Raw genomic sequence first — 18,048 nt, 5'->3', positions numbered from 1 at the left:
CTCTTCAGTTTGCCCCAATTTTCTTTTCATGTCTGTCTGTATTCATCATATTAATCATTTCTCACAGCATTTCTTCCATCACAATGTACCCCAATTCATTTAGCCATTCCCCAATCAGTAGGTGTCTTACTAGTTCTTTGCTGCCACAAAAAGTGCTGCTATAAATGTTTTTGGCATATAGGGAACCATTCTTTTTTGTCAGAGACCTCCCTGGTGCAGGCCCAGCAGTGGAATCTCTAGGTTAGAGGCCATGCACATTCTAGTCACTTCATTTTCATAATTCCAAATTGCTTTACAGAATGGTTGAACTCATTCACAGCTTCAGATATAGCTCATTAGACCCATGTGACATTATAATCAAACACTACTAACTTTTCCCTGATGTTACTCTCTCCCTCCTTTCTGGCCTCTGTGAATCTGTCCAGGTTGTCCTCCTCCCTCGCAGGGACACACTCCCTCCTCATCTCCACCTATGAAACACCTTTCCTTCCTTCAGTTGCCAGCTCAGGCGATATCCTTTCTCCCAACGCCTTCCCTGAACCCCTTGTTAGAAGTGATCTCTCCTCCAATTTCTCATGTCTCTCTTAAGTACTTTGCAAACTCTTTTCTTATTCTAACTTGTATCAGTTATTTACATACCCATCCTGATCTACCCCCTCAGAAGAATGTAGGTTTCACGAGGGCAGGCACTGTGTTGTTTCCATTTTTTAATTCTCAGCACTAAACGCAATGTCTTGCACATAATAAGGTCTTCATAAATGCTTATTGGATTTTTAAATTCACTTCCAGCTCCTCCAAACACTTTGAACTTCAACGGGGCTCATCGTAAACGAAAGACACTCATTGCTCCAGAAATCAACATTTCATTGGACCAAAGTGAGGGCTCCGTCTTGTCCGATGATTTCCTGGACACCCCTGATGACCTGGACATCAACGTGGATGACATTGAAACCCCAGATGAGACAGATTCCCTGGAATTCCTAGGAAATGGCAATGAGTTAGAGTGGGAAGGTAATGGCCTGAGAGTGTTATTTTGGCTTTAATTCCAAGAATGTTGATGCTAGAGTTAAGAAAGATCTAAGTTCATGTGGGTTTCTGAAATAATAGTAGCTGCTTGACCTTAAAAATCAGTCTATCTAAAGCTCAATTCCCTTCTCTGTATAATAAGAATAATAATTCTAATGCTTATCTCATAAAGTTCTTGTGAAACTAAGAAGAGAACATGAGTATGAAGCACTTTGCAAATCTTAAAGTACCATCCCACATAAATGATTATAAACCAGGCCTCTGGTTGAAGCCTGAAAAGAGCAATTCATTTCCTTCTTGCTGGCTGCACTATAAAAAAAACCAGTCTTGGAACCTGGCTCAATCCTTATTTTGGCTTTTAAAGGTTTCTTGGTGTATCATCCCACCAAATTATATCATTTGGGGGGCTGAGTGACGTTTTGGGCCTTCCTCAAGTTTTTCATATGTGTATTAAAGAAACTTCCAAAGCTCACCTCTGTTATCAAGAAACACAAAAACACAAAATGCCTGAGCTGGAAGGGACTTAGAACACAAAATGCTAGACTAGGGAGGGTTCCTGGAATACAGAACACATTATCAGAACTGAGAGAAATCTTAGAACACAGAATTTTAGAGCTGGGAGGAACATTAAATATCATCTAGTCCAGTGCCCCCATTTTACAGATGAGGTAACTGAGACCCAAAGAAGTGAAGGAATTTGAACAAGTTCACACAAGAAGTAAGTAGCAGATTCATATCTGCTGATTTTAGCTCCAATGTTCCTTCCACTATACCATGGCTAGTACAAGTATTAACTCATTGGTAGTATCTCCACTTGGATCTCTAACTTGGGCTGGACTAAGATAAAAATGTGAAATTTCACAGGCATCGAGTAAGCATTCACTAAATATTGGCAGACAGTGTGGTGCAATGGAGTCAAAAAACCTAAGTTTGAGTTTGGGCTCTGCTACAAGTTAACCATGTGACCACAGACAAATTGGTTCACCTCAGTTTCCCCATTTGTAAAATTAAGGAATTGGGCTAGATGACTTCCAAGGTCCTATTCAGCTCAATGTTTTACATTCATGGACTTTTCTGGCAGAAGAAACCTTAGGGATGATTTAGTCCATTCCATTTAGTCCCTGGTCCCTGAGGCTCAAAAAGATCATGATTTGCTCAGATCTAGCAAGTAGTAGAGGGAGGATTCAAGTCCAGGTCTTCAGACTCCAAATCTAGAGTTCTTCCCACTATACCATTCCACTTTTAAGGCTCTAACAATTATGTTCAATGTTCTAAATAAGGCCCCTTCGAGTTTTGACCTTTTCTTGTCTCTATGACCAACTCATCAGGATCTGATGGTTTTAATAATTGTTATAATAATTACATTCCTCTAGGTTTGTTTTTTTATAACCTTTTCTCATAATTTCTGTATGAGGCAGGGAGAATTATATCACCATTTTACAGATAAAGAAAGCCAAGGTTAAACGAGCCATTACCATGTTCACAAAGCTAGTAAATGGCAGAGCTAGGACGAGGACCCAGAGATTTCCACAATGTCAATTTTAAAAGTAGAATTCAACTTCAGGCTAAATTCAAACTCCCCCTCTTTCATGACCTGTCACTCTATTTTATCTTGTCCCAAAGACAAAGATTCCCCAGCCCCCTCTTGACTTAGCTCCTGCCCCATCCCCAACACTACCCTAACCAACCCCACCTCCCTGCCCCCCCCAGGTTCCTTGGAGATAAAAATACCAGTTCCCAGTGTCCGAAGCAGTCAGTAGTCACCTTAGCCTTTGACAAGTGGCTATTTACAAAGCCACCTTAAAGACAATTCTAAAGAGCTGGTCACCCACAGAGGGTTAAATAGTAATGAAGCACATTCATCCCTTCATTCCATTTGAATTTGTTGGGCAGACATTTAGTTTTTGGAGGAGGGAAGGCAGGGCAATTTGGGTTAAGTGACTTGCCCAAGGTCACACAGCTAGTAAGTGTTAAGTGTCTGAGGTAGAATTTTAACTCAGGTCCTCCTGACTCCAGGGCTGGTACTCTATTCACTATGCCACCTAGCTTGGACAAACATTTATTAAGCACCTGTGGTGTACAGAGTCCTATGTTCAGTGCTGGGGGAGATGCAAAGTTTGGATAAGTTCTGGTCCCTGCCCCTTTCTTGTCACTTAAGGCCTAAGAGAATAACACACAAATTCAGATAAGAATAATGCACAATATTACATAATACTTGAATTAGAGTGGCACAGAACAAAATGCTACGTGAAGTCAGGAGGAAAAGGTAGTTACCAATTGGGGTGGGGGAGAAGAAATCAGGGAATGCTTCCTGGAGGAGGTGGTATTTGGACTGGAGGATGGAGAACATCCCAAAAATAGGGAGGCAGAATTATGAAGTAGAAGGAACATGGGATTTGGAGTCAGCGCTTGTTGTTTAGTTATTTTTCAGTCATATCCAACCTTTTGTGACCCCACTGGGGTCTTCTTGACAGAAATACTAGAGTGGTTCCTTCTCCAGCTCATTTTCCAGATGAGGAAACTGAGACAAATAGAGTTAAGTGACTTGCCCAGGGTCACATAGCTAGTGAGTGTCTGAGACTAGATTTGAACACAAGATGAGTCTTCCTTACTCTGACACTCTATCCATTGAACTACATAGCTTCCTGGGGTCAGAAGACTAGAGTTCACATTCTAACTTAGTATGTGCATGACAATGGGCAAATTACTTCCCCTCTCTAGGCCTCAGTTTTCTCACCTGTAAAATGAGGGTATTAGACTAAATGGTCTCCAAATTTGTTTCCAGATTTATTTAGGAATAGTCCAAAGAGTTTCAGGAGACAGACAAGGGTCTTCCTGTGTGGCTAAACCACAGGGAAGGAGGATTCATAGGCCTTGAATTCCCAGCCAGAGGAGTTTGAATTTTGCCTGGTAGGCAATAGGGAGCCACTGACTAGAGAATAAACATGACTAAGTTTATACATAAGAAAATGACTGACCTCTTATTACAGTAGACCTTTGGTTGGCCTAAGGAACATACAGCCAGCAAGCATTTATTGAACATGCTTAGCTTTACACTAGCTATAACTAGGAATAAAGAAAATGATGTGAGATAATGTCCCTGGCCACACAAAGATCAGCTCACCCAGTCAGATGCTAGAAGGCAGAAGACCTGGGTTTGAGTCCCTGCTCTGCCATCTAATAGCTGTGATCTTGGGCAAACCACTTGATTGTTGGAACCCTTAGCTTCTTCTTCTGCAATATGGAGCTTTTTGTTTTAATCTACACTAGGCACATCATAGGGTTGTTGTAGAAAATGTATTTTGTAATACTCAAAGCACTATAGATATGGGAGCTATTATTGCTGTTGTTGTCTGATCTTCCCCAGACAATGGTAAGTTCTTCCAGGGCAGAAATCATTTTTATATCCCTATAAGGCCAGGCACACAATAGGCATCCACTAAATTTAAGCTCTATGAGGATAGAAATTATGTCCATCCAAACTTTCTATTCATCAAACATATGCTCTGCACATAGAATTTAATAAATATATTTGTTGAATGAATGGATTTTCACTGAACCAATGAACTTGAGGACAAATGAGAACTCTTTCATCCTCTGCTACCTAGGAAGACAATGACATTTCATGTCCTTCTTTCAGATGACACCCCTGTGGCCACCGCTAAGAACATGCCTGGTGACAGTGCAGATCTCTTTGGGGATGGGGCAACTGAAGAAGGCGGTGCTGCTAATGGCCGCCTATGGAGAACAGTCATCATTGGTGAGCAGGAGCACCGAATTGACCTCCAGATGATAAAACCCTATATGAAAGTGGTGACCCATGGAGGTGAGTGCTAAAGAAGCCTTCCTTTATTTTCATCTGTGACACTTTGGCTTCAGGATGCGTATGATTACTGCAATTGAGCAGAAAGATTTGGAAAGATTTAGAATGTAAACATCTAGGGTAGCCACAAGATGGCGCTCTACTTGAGCTGTTCTCCCTCTGACCTGCTTAATGCACAGAACTATCAACTTCTAGTGTGTTATCTCTTATGAACACTAGAGGACACTCAAAGCCTGAACTGTTCCTTTTAAAGGAAAGGAGCTATTTTGCCTTTGGCTTTCAGTAGCCAAAAGCTGCTTTCCTCTATCCCCATGCTACTTCCCAAGTTCTTATCAAAGGGATGATGTATACTTCAATCTTAAATATAGTCATTGGTTCAATTATCTTGGCTCAGCCCCCATCCCCGAGAATCATTCTCTCTCTGAACTTCCCTCCTCCCACTAATCCCAATGAGTTAAGGCAAATAACATCCTACAGTTTAATTTGTGAAAAATTAATACACAAGTTGGGAAACATTCTCCTTATCATGTGCTTACAAACTCCTTTAACTGGGATAGGTATCTCAGTTCCTTTCATTTTTCCCCCAGCCATTCTTCTGCGTTGGAGATGTCCCATTTCCTCCCATGGCTCATATGAGTAGGGGGGAAATGGTGGATGCTGGCAACATTCCCCAAGGACAAAGGATAACAAAAGAGCAGGGATTCTTGACAAATCATCCAGTCTGATCCTAGCAGATCATTAAGCTGGATTCATTGCAGCTGTTCCACAGCTTTCAGAAGCTCTAGATAAAGTTGTTCATAGTGGGTTTTTTTCCCCTTGTGCTCTGCTAACTCTGCCTATATCCCTTCCTCCTTCAGACCTTGCCAATGGCCTCAATTCCACCAAGTAGTTCTGATGGCCATAAATCACAGCCTTTTCTAATGTCCTCTATCACAGGAGGTCTTCTGTCTAGTGGAGTCCTCCCCACCCCGCTTCTGGCAGCCTTTTAGTGTACAGAGATGTCCCAGAATCTAATTCACCTTATTTCCCTCTCTGGTTCACCTGGGTCCTTGGGAAGCCCAAAGAGACAGAGACAATGAAACAAAATTCCCATAGGTTACATATCTCTTTCTTCCTTCCTTCATTTCTTTCTTTTTCTTTTTTAAACTGTTCTTGGAATATTTCAAATATAAGAGTCAGGGAATTTAGAGCAAATCCCAATTCTGCCACTTTGTAGCTATGTGAACCTCGTCTAGTTATTTTATTTCTCAGAGCCACATTTTTCTCATCAATCAAATAGAGATAAAAATTGCTGCTTTCTCAAGACTATAATGAGGAGAAAATGGCCTAGTGGGTAAGAGTTGCAGAGGCAGATTGAAACTCAACCTTAGGAAAAGCTTCCTAATAATTTTATTGTTGTTCAGTTATGTCCAATTTTTCATGATCCCGTATAGGATTTTCTTGGCAAAGATACTGGAGGGGCTTGCTATTTCCTTCTCCAGTGGATTAAGACAGAGACTAAATGACTTGCACAGGGTCACATGGTTAGTGAGTATCTGAAGCCAAATTTGAACTCGGGTCTTCGTGACTCCAGGCCCAAGGCTCTATCCAATGAACCATCTACCTGCCTCCACTGTAATAAATAAAGCTCTTCAAAAGTAGAATGGGCTGCCTTCAGAAGTACTGGGTTCCCTGTCACTCACTGGAGGTCTCTAAAAAGAATCTGGATTAGCATAGCAGAACCCAGTGGGACATTGGTTGAATGTTATGTGGACGACAGTTACCTAAAGAAACACATCAACTTCCACCTCTTACTGCTCCTGGCTTGTTTCTTTATTAAGTCTTTCTCTTGATTCAGAAGCAGTCTAGCAGTTACATAGAACTCAGAAATCGCTTACTTTGCAGAAATGTTCTCTCTCAAATAAACTCACCTCCCCATCCCCAACCTCATCTCAGCCTGAGCTGAGAAAAAGTATCCTCAGCTTCTGGAGTTAACTTATACCCTCTCGATTTCAAACAGGCTTGGAAACAAGTCATTGTCAATGGCTGTATGTTTTAATAGCAACTTTGAGTAAAACAGATACACAATCACTTGTGACAAATGAAAAAACCCAAGAGACAGAGTTTCTGGGTAATTAATAATCAATTTATTAATTATGCTAGCTAATAATCACTAAATCGATGGTCAGTGATTTGTCTCAGAAAACTAAAGACAAAAAACATGGAATGTCTGAAAACCTTAAAAGTTTTTTAAAAGGAAATGCCCCCCAACAAGTGAAAATCAACCTTGATTGGTGGATATTTAATGAGGAGGTGGGCTAAAAGTCCTTAGCTCCTCCTGAGAACGTCTCTTAATCATGAGACTCAGCCACCCCCCAGCAATCTGGACAAGTGAATTCATCTTCACCAAGACTATTCTGGTTGGTTTTCTCCTTCATGAGCTGATTCATCCTAAACTCTAATGAAGGGGTAAAAGGACAGAGCTGTTCTCCTTAGGGCATGAACTTGCCCCGATGGTTTTGTTTACACTCTAAAATGAAGTAAAGTCTCCTAGTTGAGTAAGGTCTGGCCCAAGACTGAGTAGCGCGTTACCTGAGGGTAAGGGCAATCTCATCAATCAGGCATGTCCTTCAGATATTGATTGTTTTATAGAGGTTGGGCGTTAAATAACAAAATAAAAGGAGAAAAGCCTGAATGGCAATTTAATAAGAGGTTATTAATATAATAGCAAAATAATAATTTCTCTTGCACTTAAAGAAGTAGGCTTCTATTTGCACACTCTGATGAAAGCAGCCAATGGGCCAGGGAGGTATCAACCTCTTTGTCTCCTCCATCTCTCCTCTCACCTGGTGGAGGGGAGCTGAAAAGTGAAGTGGTAAAAGAGAGCTGGGATTTTCCTAGACCTTGCTGCAGAGCAGCAGGAAGAATGGGTGCTGCAGATTGGATTTTAGTTGTCTCATGAACCTCAGTCTACTCTACACTCCAAGCTGCTAGATTACTTCTCTCCCCATCTTCATCCACTTCCACTTTCATCTTTGTTTGCTGTCCCTGCTTTTTGCCACAGAAGCAGAACTTAGTCTCCCTACTTTCCCCTACCCCCCCACCCCCATTTCTCTACATGGCTTCTCAGTGGAAAAAAGTTCCTTCTGAGACAAAAAGCTCCCACCCAAATCTTGGGGAACTCTGGGTAATGCGTATGTACTAGCATTCCTGGGGAGGAAGGGAGGAAGGGAGGAAGGAAGGAAGGAAGGAAGGAAGGAAGGAAGGAAGGAAGGAAGGAAGGAAGGAAGGAAGGAAGGAAGGAAGGAGGAAAGGAGAGAGGGAGGAAAGGAGAGAGGGGGGAAAGGAGAGAGGGGGGAAAGAAAGAAGGAAGGAAGAAGGAAACAAGCATTTATTAAGCACTTGCTGTATGACAGGCACTGTACTAACACACACCTGGGGAAGGAGATAAAATAGAATTCTATGGAGCCACAGAGGACTTTAGAAAGCTCATTTCTCAATGATGTTGTATGTAGGATTTGTCCTACCAGTAAAAATCTTACTATATGATCTTTGACAAACATTCCAGCCCTGAAGTTTTATGTGAAGCACTTAGAAATGTAGAAGTACCTAACCAAAAAAAAAATGATACTTCACATTTCTGTGATTTTCTGGATGCAGATACTATCTCCACCAACACAGATTTCATTTCACGCTAAGCCTCAGTAGACAGTTGTCATGAGTCACTATATAAAAAAATGTCATGACCCTACAGCCCCTCTGAACATAGTCTGGTCCTTGGATAGCAATGATACTCTCTGTTTCAGGCCCATAATAAAAGTAAAATGGAATAATAGTCATTTCACTAGCTTCTTTGGGTCCATTCCAGCTCTAGGATAGAGGAGCATTAGGAGCATTAAGCAGCATAATTCATGGGCCTTTGATATGCTGGTAGTGGAGGGGTAGAAGGGACTCCAGAGACTTCCCAGAGAGAAGGAATGAACTCATGAAACAATCTGAGAAATGCACATGTTGGGGAGTTCAGAAAGAAGGCTGGGGAGTATCGGCATGCTTCAAATTCATGTGCTAATAAAAATCAGACTTGGAAGGACCACAAAGGGCATTGGTTCTGTCTATAGTGTCCACTATATACTATACTACACTATCTGTTTTTCTCGCAGGGTACTATGGTGAAGGTCTGAATGCTATCATCGTCTTTGCTGCTTGCTATCTCCCGGACAGTAACTCTCCAGATTACCATTACATAATGGAAAATCTCTTCTTGTAAGTTGGGTCAAGCAGAAGAGGCTTTCAGGCTCACAGAAGCTTTTTGGCATGGGAGTGCAGACTTGTCTGGGAATGAGGTGAACATTCAACTAGGTGTAGAAGGAGATAAACATTTGGATGGTCCCTACACTCGTGGTATGATTAGGAAGACAAAACAAATATAGATAACTACATTTTATAATATCATAAGTGTGTTATAAAGAGGTGCCAAAGTGCTCTCTGACACCTGAGGGGGAACCCCAAATGGCTTCTTTGGCAGGTGGCATTTAAGTAAGGGAAGAAGCGTGATGTAATAAGAGGATTGAATTTGGAGTAAGGAGGGTCCTGAATTCAAAGTCTACCTCTCACATTCTCTGGGCGACCACAGACAACTAAATTAATCTGATCCTGAATTTCATCATCTGTTAAATGGGTATAAAATGTATAATAAAAAAACATGTCACAGGGTTGTTGAGAGGATCAAATGAAATCGTATGTGTAAAATGCTACGTAATTATGAGTTACTTAATTGGGCTTTAAAGGATGATTAGGAAGTCAACAGCAAAAAAGGGAAAGGAGGGCATTCCAGACATGACAACAGCATGAGCAAAGGCACTAAGGTAGGAAAGCCCAGGCTGAGCTCAGGGGACAGAGAGTTGTCTTGGTGGCTGAGTCATAGAGTATATGGAAAGAAGTCATGTTGGAAAAACAGGATGGTGCCAGGATCATAAAGGTCCTTGAATGTCTAACCAAGGACTCTGAACTTTTTCCTCTGTGGACAAGAGGGGACCAGTAAGGATTTTGAATACTTGGGCTTCTGACTTTCATACAGTCATAGCTTTAGAGCTGGAGGATGACCAGAGGTCATCCAGTTTCAAGCCCTTCATTTTAAAGATGTGAAAAGTGGGAAGTGACTTCCCCGAGATCACATGGGTATGACAGAATCACCAAATGTTAAAGGCGGAAAGGACCAACTCTTTGTGAACAAAGGCATGGAAGAAATAGAGGGCAAGATGTGTTTGGGGGATTTATCATAAATTCTAAGAGCCTCCCTTGACCTCTCCATGGGTGAAAATGATATCTTCCTCCTCAAATTCCTCATTGTATTTAGTTGACTCTCCTTTGCCTGATGATAATAATAACAGTAATAATAATAGCCAGGATTTATATAGCACTTTAAGATTTGCAAAGCAGGATAGATCTTATTGGTCCGGTCTCTTGCTTCAGCTATTGCTGCTGCCACCACTGCCATCACCATGATTCAGTTTTTGCTAGGATTTACACTCGGCAATGTGTTCGGAATGGATCTGGTTCAGAACTATGACATTTCGAACTTGGCCAAAAAGCTTGAAGAGATTAAAAAAGATGTGGATGCCAAGAAGAAACCTCCTAGCTCTTAATAACAATATATAGTATGCTTTCCTCTTCAAAACAAAAGCTCCTATTCTCTCCTTCAGGACTCGATGACTTTCTTTACCCTGAGATACACTGAGAGGCCTTTGAGCTAAATACACCTGTAACACCAAAACTACCCTTTATTCCTCCTCCTGGATTCCTCTGACCCCTAGACCTGCGTGGGAGATTCTGTTACTTGAATCACGGTGCTTGACTAGGAAATGCTAGTTTTGATTAGTGGTGTTTCCCCTTACCTTTTAAATTGTGGATTTCTAGTAATTTTTTTAAGTTGCTTTTTATATGGAGGAACAGATGGCAGTAATACTAATTCTCTAATTATGTCTACCACACTGGATGCTTTATAAGCATTTAGTGTCAAACAATGTTGTTGCAAATCAATTAAAACCATTGTATAGCAACTGAAAAAAAATTGCAAAGCACTTTACAAACTTTTATTCATTTAATCCAACAACGCCCCCATGTGGTAGGCATTATTATTGCACCCATTTTATAAATGGGGAAACTGAGGCAGACAGTGTTCAGTGACTTGCCCAGAGTTACGCAACTACTAAAAAGCCTGAAACAGGATCTGAACTCAGCCCTTTCTGACTCCAAATCCTATACTCTATTCACTGCACCACCTAGTATATCTACATATCTACTTTATTTGCATAAGGTCACATTCTTTCCCACCTCCCCATTAGACTATAAGCTCTCTGAGGTCAGGAATAGCAGTGTACTTTTTCATCTCTTCATCCCTAGAATAAAGCCCAAGGCTTTGCACATAATAGCTATTTAGTAGATGTTGGCCACATTTAATTGAGTCTTACTTTTTAAAACAATTCTATAGTTCTAGCCCTTCACCTGAGGACCCACTCAGCTGTATGTTTGGCCAATGTGCAGACCTATCACTGACCATAAAACATAGCTATAGCTCCCACATCTACCAAAATCATCCCAAATGTCAGCAGCACATAGGTCCTTATTAATATCAGTCTGTCTTTAGTAGTGAGCACTACCCAGGATGCCAGGTCCTCCTAGTGACAAAAATGGGTGACCAAAGTGGAGGCAATATCCAGGGGAATAGTACTCTTAGAACTGGGGGAACCCTAGGAACATCTAGTCTGACCCTTGCATTTTCACTGATGAAAGGCAGCTAGGTCATGCAGTGGATAGAGGAATGGGTCTCAAAACAAGAAGGCCTGAGTTCAAATCCAGCCTCAGACACTTACTAGCTATATAATCCTGGGCAAGTCACTTGATTTCTGTTTGCCTCAGTTTCCTCAACTGCAAAAGTGGGGATAATAACAACACCTACCATACAAGATTGTTGTGAAGACCAAATGAGATAATATTTGTAAAACAGCACATTCCTTCCCTCACTGTTGAGGAAACTGAAGCTAGGAAGGCAAAAATATTTGCTGAAGGATGTTCGGTAAATTCCTGGTAAAGCTAAAACGAGAATACAGGTTTCCTAAACTCCCTTTCCACCACAAAATGCTGCATCTCTGTGTCTACTTAGAAAAATTGGTGCATGCATGCTATGAAGCCACCCACCATCATCACGTGTTCACAAGAGAGGAAATAGCTAGTTGCATTCTGAGTTAGCACCAAAAAGAACAAGTGTAGGCAAAGGGCAAGTGACCATCACTATCAGCAGTACCAGGCAACAATGGCTCCCACAAGTGAAAACTGACTGTGAGGGTGAGGGGCTGCTGAACCAGCATCAGAGGCAGGTACTTGGTTACAAAAAACAGGGACCCCATACTGACAGATTCCTGACTTTGGTTCCCAGGTATGTCATTAGCAGTTTGGAGCTCCTTGTGGCTGAAGATTATATGATTGTGTACCTGAATGGCGCCACCCCACGACGGAGGATGCCAGGGATTGGCTGGCTGAAGAAATGTTATCAGATGATTGACAGAAGGTGAGCACCAGATGAAATAATGTTGTGGGAAAAACACTGGATTTGGAGTCAACAAGTAAGGGGTTCAAGCCGCAGTTTGCTCAACTGAGGCATTATGTGACCTGAACAAATCACTTACCCACTCTGTGACTCAGTTTCCCCATCTGTAAAATGAGAGAGTTAGACTTGATCTAAATGAGGAGGTCCTTAAACTTGGATAGGAAAAAAATTAATCTTTATTTTCACTAACTCTAAGTTTTCTTTATGATCCTTTATGCATTTAAAGGCATTATTCTGAGAAGGTCCTATTGGCTTTATCAGACTGCCAAAAGGGTCCATGATGTAGAAAAAGTTAATAATCCCTGGGTTGGATGATTGCCAAAATCCATCCTAACTCAAAAATTCTCACTTAAGACCTAATAGCCCTTCCAGTTCTGCCATTTCTGTGTTCTAAGAGCCCTTCTAGATCTACCATTCTATGTACATTAGTATTGGATATTATTGTGTCAGTATACCTAGGGTGTGAGATTTCACTGGTATGGTAACTCCCTCTGCCAGCTCAGATCACCACCTGGCTATAACCTTTAGGTCTAAAAGAGTCGCCTGAGAGACAGAGAGGTCAGGCATTTTGCTCATATTCAAGGGCAGGATCTGAATGTTTAGTCACTTTTATATTACCCAGAGCATTCATTGTAATAAGAATATTAGCTAGCATTTATATAGCATTTTAAGGTCTGAAAAGCACTTAGTAAATGTTATCTCATTTCATCCTCATAATAACCTGGGAGGTAGGTGCTATTATTACCCCCATTTTCCAGATGAGGAATCTGAGGCAGGCAGAGTGTCTAAGGTTGAATTTGAACTCTTCCTGGTCCAGCAGTCTATCCACTGTACCACCTAGCTGCCTCAATGCATAGCAGCACTGTGTCTTATACAAGATGGGTGCTAAAGAAATATGTGTCAATTGCTGAGCTTACTAGCAAATATCTATGATCCCTGCTACCTAGAGGCTGAGGTTAGTGGATGGCTTGAGCTTGGGAGTTCTGAGCTGCAGTGGGCTAAACTGATTGGATGTCTGCACCAATATATTGACACCAGTATATTGAACCCCAAGGAGCAAGGGGCCAGCAGTCTGCCTAACAAGAGGCAAACTGGCCCATATGAGAAGCAGAGTATTTCAAAGCTTCTGTGTTGATCAGCAGTAGGGCTGGGGCAGTGAATAAGTGCTGCACTTCCAGCCTGGACAAAATTATGAGTCCCTGTCTAAAAAAAGTAGAAGGAAGGAGGGAGGGGAGGAAGGAAGGGATGAGGGAGGGAAGGAAGGAAGGAGGGAAGAGAAACAAAAAAAGAAAAAAGAAGGGAAGAGAAAGAAGGAAGGAAGGAAGGAAGGAAGGAAGGAAGGAAGGAAGGAAGGAAGGAAGGAAGGAAGGAAGGAAGGAAGAGAAACAAACAAAAAAAGAAAGAAGGGAAGAGAAAGAAGGAAGGAAAGAAAGGAGGGAGGAAGGGAGGTAGGAAGGAAGGAAGGAAGGAAGGAAGGAAGGAAGGAAGGAAGGAAGGAAGGAAGGAAGGAAGGGGAAGGTAAAGATGTGTTTGTTGATTAACTGAATCCTTTTTTTTTCCTTTTTGCCTTTTCCAACAGACTTCGGAAAAATCTGAAATCCTTAATCATTGTCCACCCTTCTTGGTTTATTCGAACAGTGCTGGCCATCTCCAGGCCCTTCATCAGGTAAGCAAGGAAACCTTCTGACCAGTATGGATCAGAGGGGTGAAGCAAAGTGGAGTCTCTCCAACAGAGGTCACTGATCTCCGACCCGCAGGACCAAAAAGCAGCTAGACTGAACAGCAATGGAAGCGTGGCAAACTGTAAAGAACACTGACCTTAGAGTCAAGTCCCTGCTCTGTTCCTTACTGGTTCTGTGACCTTGGGCAAGTGTCTTAGAATCATATATTTAAAGATGTACAGGACTCTAAAGACCATCAAGTCGAACTCTTTTATTTTATAGTTAAAGAAACTGAGGCCCACAGAGACAAGGTCACACCGGGAAGAAGCAGTAGATACGAAATTTGAACACAGGTCCCCGACTCCAAATACAGGGCTCTTTCCAGTGTAACATGTTGTTTCCATCTCGTGGCTGAGCCTCACTTTCCCCATGTGTAAAAAGAAAGAATTGCAGGCTAGATAGTTTCTGAGCTTCCTTACAGATTTGATTCAGTAAATCAGTCCCCTTGGACATTAGTGAGGGCCTCCTCTGCCCCCAGTCTCTGTTGTAAGATAATGTATACACATCTTAAAGCAAGAGAGAGAGAGAGAGTCATCATCATCATCATCATCACTATTTCATCCTCATCCCTGGAGATCATGGGAATGATTAGAAGTGATAGCTGGATGACCATTTGTCAGGTATGCTGTCGAAGGAATGCCTGCCTGCTCTAGGTGACCTCTAAGGTCCCTTCCTGCTCTGAGGCTCATTATTCATTCTCTATCTGCCCCTCCCTAGCTACATGACAGTGGGCAAGTCATTTCTCCAGTCCTGAATTTCCTCATTGATAAAGCAAAGGGGTTGCACTAGATCAGGCATTTGTAACCTTTTAATATGTCCTGGAAATTGTCCCTTTGGAAGTCTGGTGGAACCCATGGACCCCTTCTTAGAATCATATTCTTAAATATAAATAATATAAAATACATAAAATTGCAAAGGAAACCAATTATATTGAAATACAGTTATCAAAACTTTTTTTTAAAAGTTCAGAAACCCCCAGATTAAAAATTGAACTAAATGATCCCTAGATTGTCTCTCAGACTCTAAAATATTTAATCACTTTTCATCACTTGCCTCCCACCAACTGTAATCAATTTCACCTGCATCTCCATTGTATTTTCTTCCTAGTGTTAAGTTCATCAGTAAGATTCAATATGTGCATAGCCTGGAAGAATTGGAACAGCTCATCCCCATGGAACACGTGCAGATTCCTGACTGCATCCAACAGTAAGTGTCAGTTTTGCCCCCAAACCTGTAATGCGCACCACCTCTAGAGCTCCCTTTCCATGACCTGTCTTGCCAGATCCCATCAAGTCCTTTCAGAATCCCAGCTCATATATGCTCAGAGCCCATCAGAAGCAATGTGTCTCCTCCTGGGAACTACATTTCAAATGCAAAATCCTCTGCTCAGGTCTCCCTCCCATTCCTCCTTGAGGCCTGGAGGGGGTCTAGGCTTTCAAAAGCTGTGCCAGTGGAACTCAAGCTGGGAGAGGTCCCACCAACTGAGAAAGATTTCACATAGGGAGCTTTGTAATAGACTGACATATCTCTTGTTAGAAGGGCCAGTGACTTTCATCACCAGAATGCTGGCTACCAGGTGATGAATTGTGTGTGTGTGTGTGTGTGTGTGTCTGCCACACGCACACACACACATAGAAACTCATGAAGCTATCTGATAAGAGATGGAGAGGGCTGCAATCTGGGTTAGGGGTAGCATTTCCCATACCAATGAAATAACAGATCCTTTGAAGTCTAGACAAGCAAGTTCTTTGGAACTAGTAAGGATTTAAAAGAATGAACTAAGAGGTAGAGGCATCTAGAAATGATGTCTTGGTTGAAGGAACCAAAGGTACTTAAAATGGAGAAAAGAAGATTTAGTTGAAGGTAGTGGACAACACACATGATCCTTGTCTATATATTTAAAGGGCCTCCATACAGAAAGAATGAGAGGGTTTTGTTGCTCTAGAAAGCAGAATTGGAATCATGGGATCTCAGGGTTAGAAGAAACCTCAGAAGGCCTTGACATTCAGCAATATGGTCATCTGGCCTCCACATGAACAATCACAATGAGGGAAAATTTAGCTCTCCTGAAACAGCCCATTCCCCTTTTAGACAGCCCTTATTACTACAATATTTATTCTTATATTAAGTCAAAATTTGACTCTGTGACTGTCACCCTTTATCCTGTTTCTATTTGATGACCCCAATCCCTTCTAACAGCAAAACTTGATGATTTTGCCCTGTGTGTCTCAGAATATTGAAGCTATTCAGGTTAGACTGCTGTTAGTCAACGAGATTTACTAAATACTTAATAAGTGTCAGGCACTGTGCTCAGCATTAGGAATACAAAAAAAGAAAAAGGAAAAAAAGTCCCTATGCTTAAGGAGTTCACATGCTACTGGGAAAGACAACATAAACATAACTCTTTGCAGATGAGATACATACAGCATAAATAGGAGGTAACCTCAGAAGGAAAGACACTGGCAGCGGGTAGGCTAGGAAAGGCTTCCTGCAGAAGGTGGAAGTTGAGTTGCATCTGGAAGGAAGACAGGAGTCTGCTATGAGGAGGGAGAACAATCCAGGCATGATCTGCCAAGAAGGCCAGTGTGACTGGATCACAGAGTACATGGAAGGGAGTAAAGCTATTGGACCAAGAGCAGTGCCCAGGCCCCCTTAATTACATTATGTGCAGTACTTTCAACTCCAAGTGTCTCTCATCATCTGACAGCCAGGGTCCTGTTCCTGAGTGAATAAGGAAGGGCTCAGAAGAGTTGTCAAGGCCCACATCATCACACCCTTGACAGTCATTGTCATCTGCCATGTTCTTTGTTCCTACAACTTCATGGAGTTTTCATGGTTCATGCACCATAAACAGGTTGCCCATGTAATCAGATTCCCAACAGCTGTACAAAGAGGCCTCAGCTGGGTTTCTTTCTCTCCCTCCTGTCAAGACAATCAGCTCTATAACCACATGTAATGTAATGCCAAGCAAAGGCAACTTCCCAGGTTCAAAATACCAGCATAGGTGCTCTCTATTTTATTCAGTGACAAACCAAGAACAGAGAAGATCAAAACATGACATCATTCAAAATACAGCATTTACTAAGTGTGATTAAATAATCTCCAAGTACTACCCCACCCCAGGACCTTCCAATCATTCAATCAATTACAAAGTCCCTGTTCTAAATACTTCTCCACCCCTAGGCTATACCTTAATTAAATCCACCACAAAGCCCCTCTTCTCAAATGGAGATTAGTTTCCAAACATAAGGTCAAAAGTTCCCCACCCCTGGATCACAATTGAATCTACCCCAGAGTTACATCAAGTTTAAACACAGCACTTAATACCCAAATGGAGGTCTTTTCTTCATCTTGACACGAGGCAAGTTCTCAGCAATCTTAGTTCCTGGGGAGACAAGGCTTAGCAAGGCCATAAGATACATTGCCAGTCCCTTCATGAATTCATCCTCTGTCTGTAGAACAGTCCTAGAACCCCTGAACACATTAGCAAAGCCCTCTCCCAGGATTTCTGTAAACATACAACAAGAAAATCCTTCTTCAGGGCTTCTGAACCAACAGAAAGGCTCCCAGACCCCTGCAACAACAGCACTGTCCTTCACCAGTGGACAGTATTCATTCTGTCTGCAGGACAGTCTCAGGGCTTCTTAGCGAACAGCCAGGTTCCAGGACTTCTTCAACAAAAGGACTGTCTTTCACCAGTGGACAAATCTGGCAAAACAACATCAAAACAGACAGACAAAGTACCAGCAAAACAGCCATGTCTCCTCAGTCCTTGGCAGCTCAGGGGGCAGGTCTCAAAAGTCCAGGGCAATTCAAAGCGGCCACCAGCAATTCTCTTAGTCTCTCTCTCTCCACGAGGTGCTGCTTCCAAAAAGATCTTCCGCCTCTCTCTA

At 42.0% G+C, this 18,048-nt stretch overlaps 1 protein-coding gene across 1 annotated transcript in view; it reads left to right on the top strand.

The window, feature by feature from the left end:
• Positions 1 to 18,048, top strand: part of ATCAY (ATCAY kinesin light chain interacting caytaxin) — a 54,979-nt gene that overhangs the window by 22,090 nt on the left and 14,841 nt on the right. The window contains exons 4-9 of the mRNA XM_069086833.1: positions 790 to 1,011; positions 4,667 to 4,852; positions 8,989 to 9,091; positions 12,264 to 12,395; positions 14,014 to 14,100; positions 15,263 to 15,361. Of these exons, the coding sequence (XP_068942934.1) occupies positions 790 to 1,011; positions 4,667 to 4,852; positions 8,989 to 9,091; positions 12,264 to 12,395; positions 14,014 to 14,100; positions 15,263 to 15,361 (829 nt within the window). The remainder of the gene's footprint in view (positions 1 to 789; positions 1,012 to 4,666; positions 4,853 to 8,988; positions 9,092 to 12,263; positions 12,396 to 14,013; positions 14,101 to 15,262; positions 15,362 to 18,048) is intronic.

The sequence above is a fragment of the Petaurus breviceps genome, unplaced genomic scaffold (genome assembly GCF_028583685.1).
Source record: "Petaurus breviceps papuanus isolate PSGF00001 unplaced genomic scaffold, PetGlider_PUasm1.0 180, whole genome shotgun sequence".
NCBI classification, from domain to species: domain Eukaryota; kingdom Metazoa; phylum Chordata; class Mammalia; order Diprotodontia; family Petauridae; genus Petaurus; species Petaurus breviceps.
This window is presented reverse-complemented; position numbering and strand designations above follow the sequence as displayed.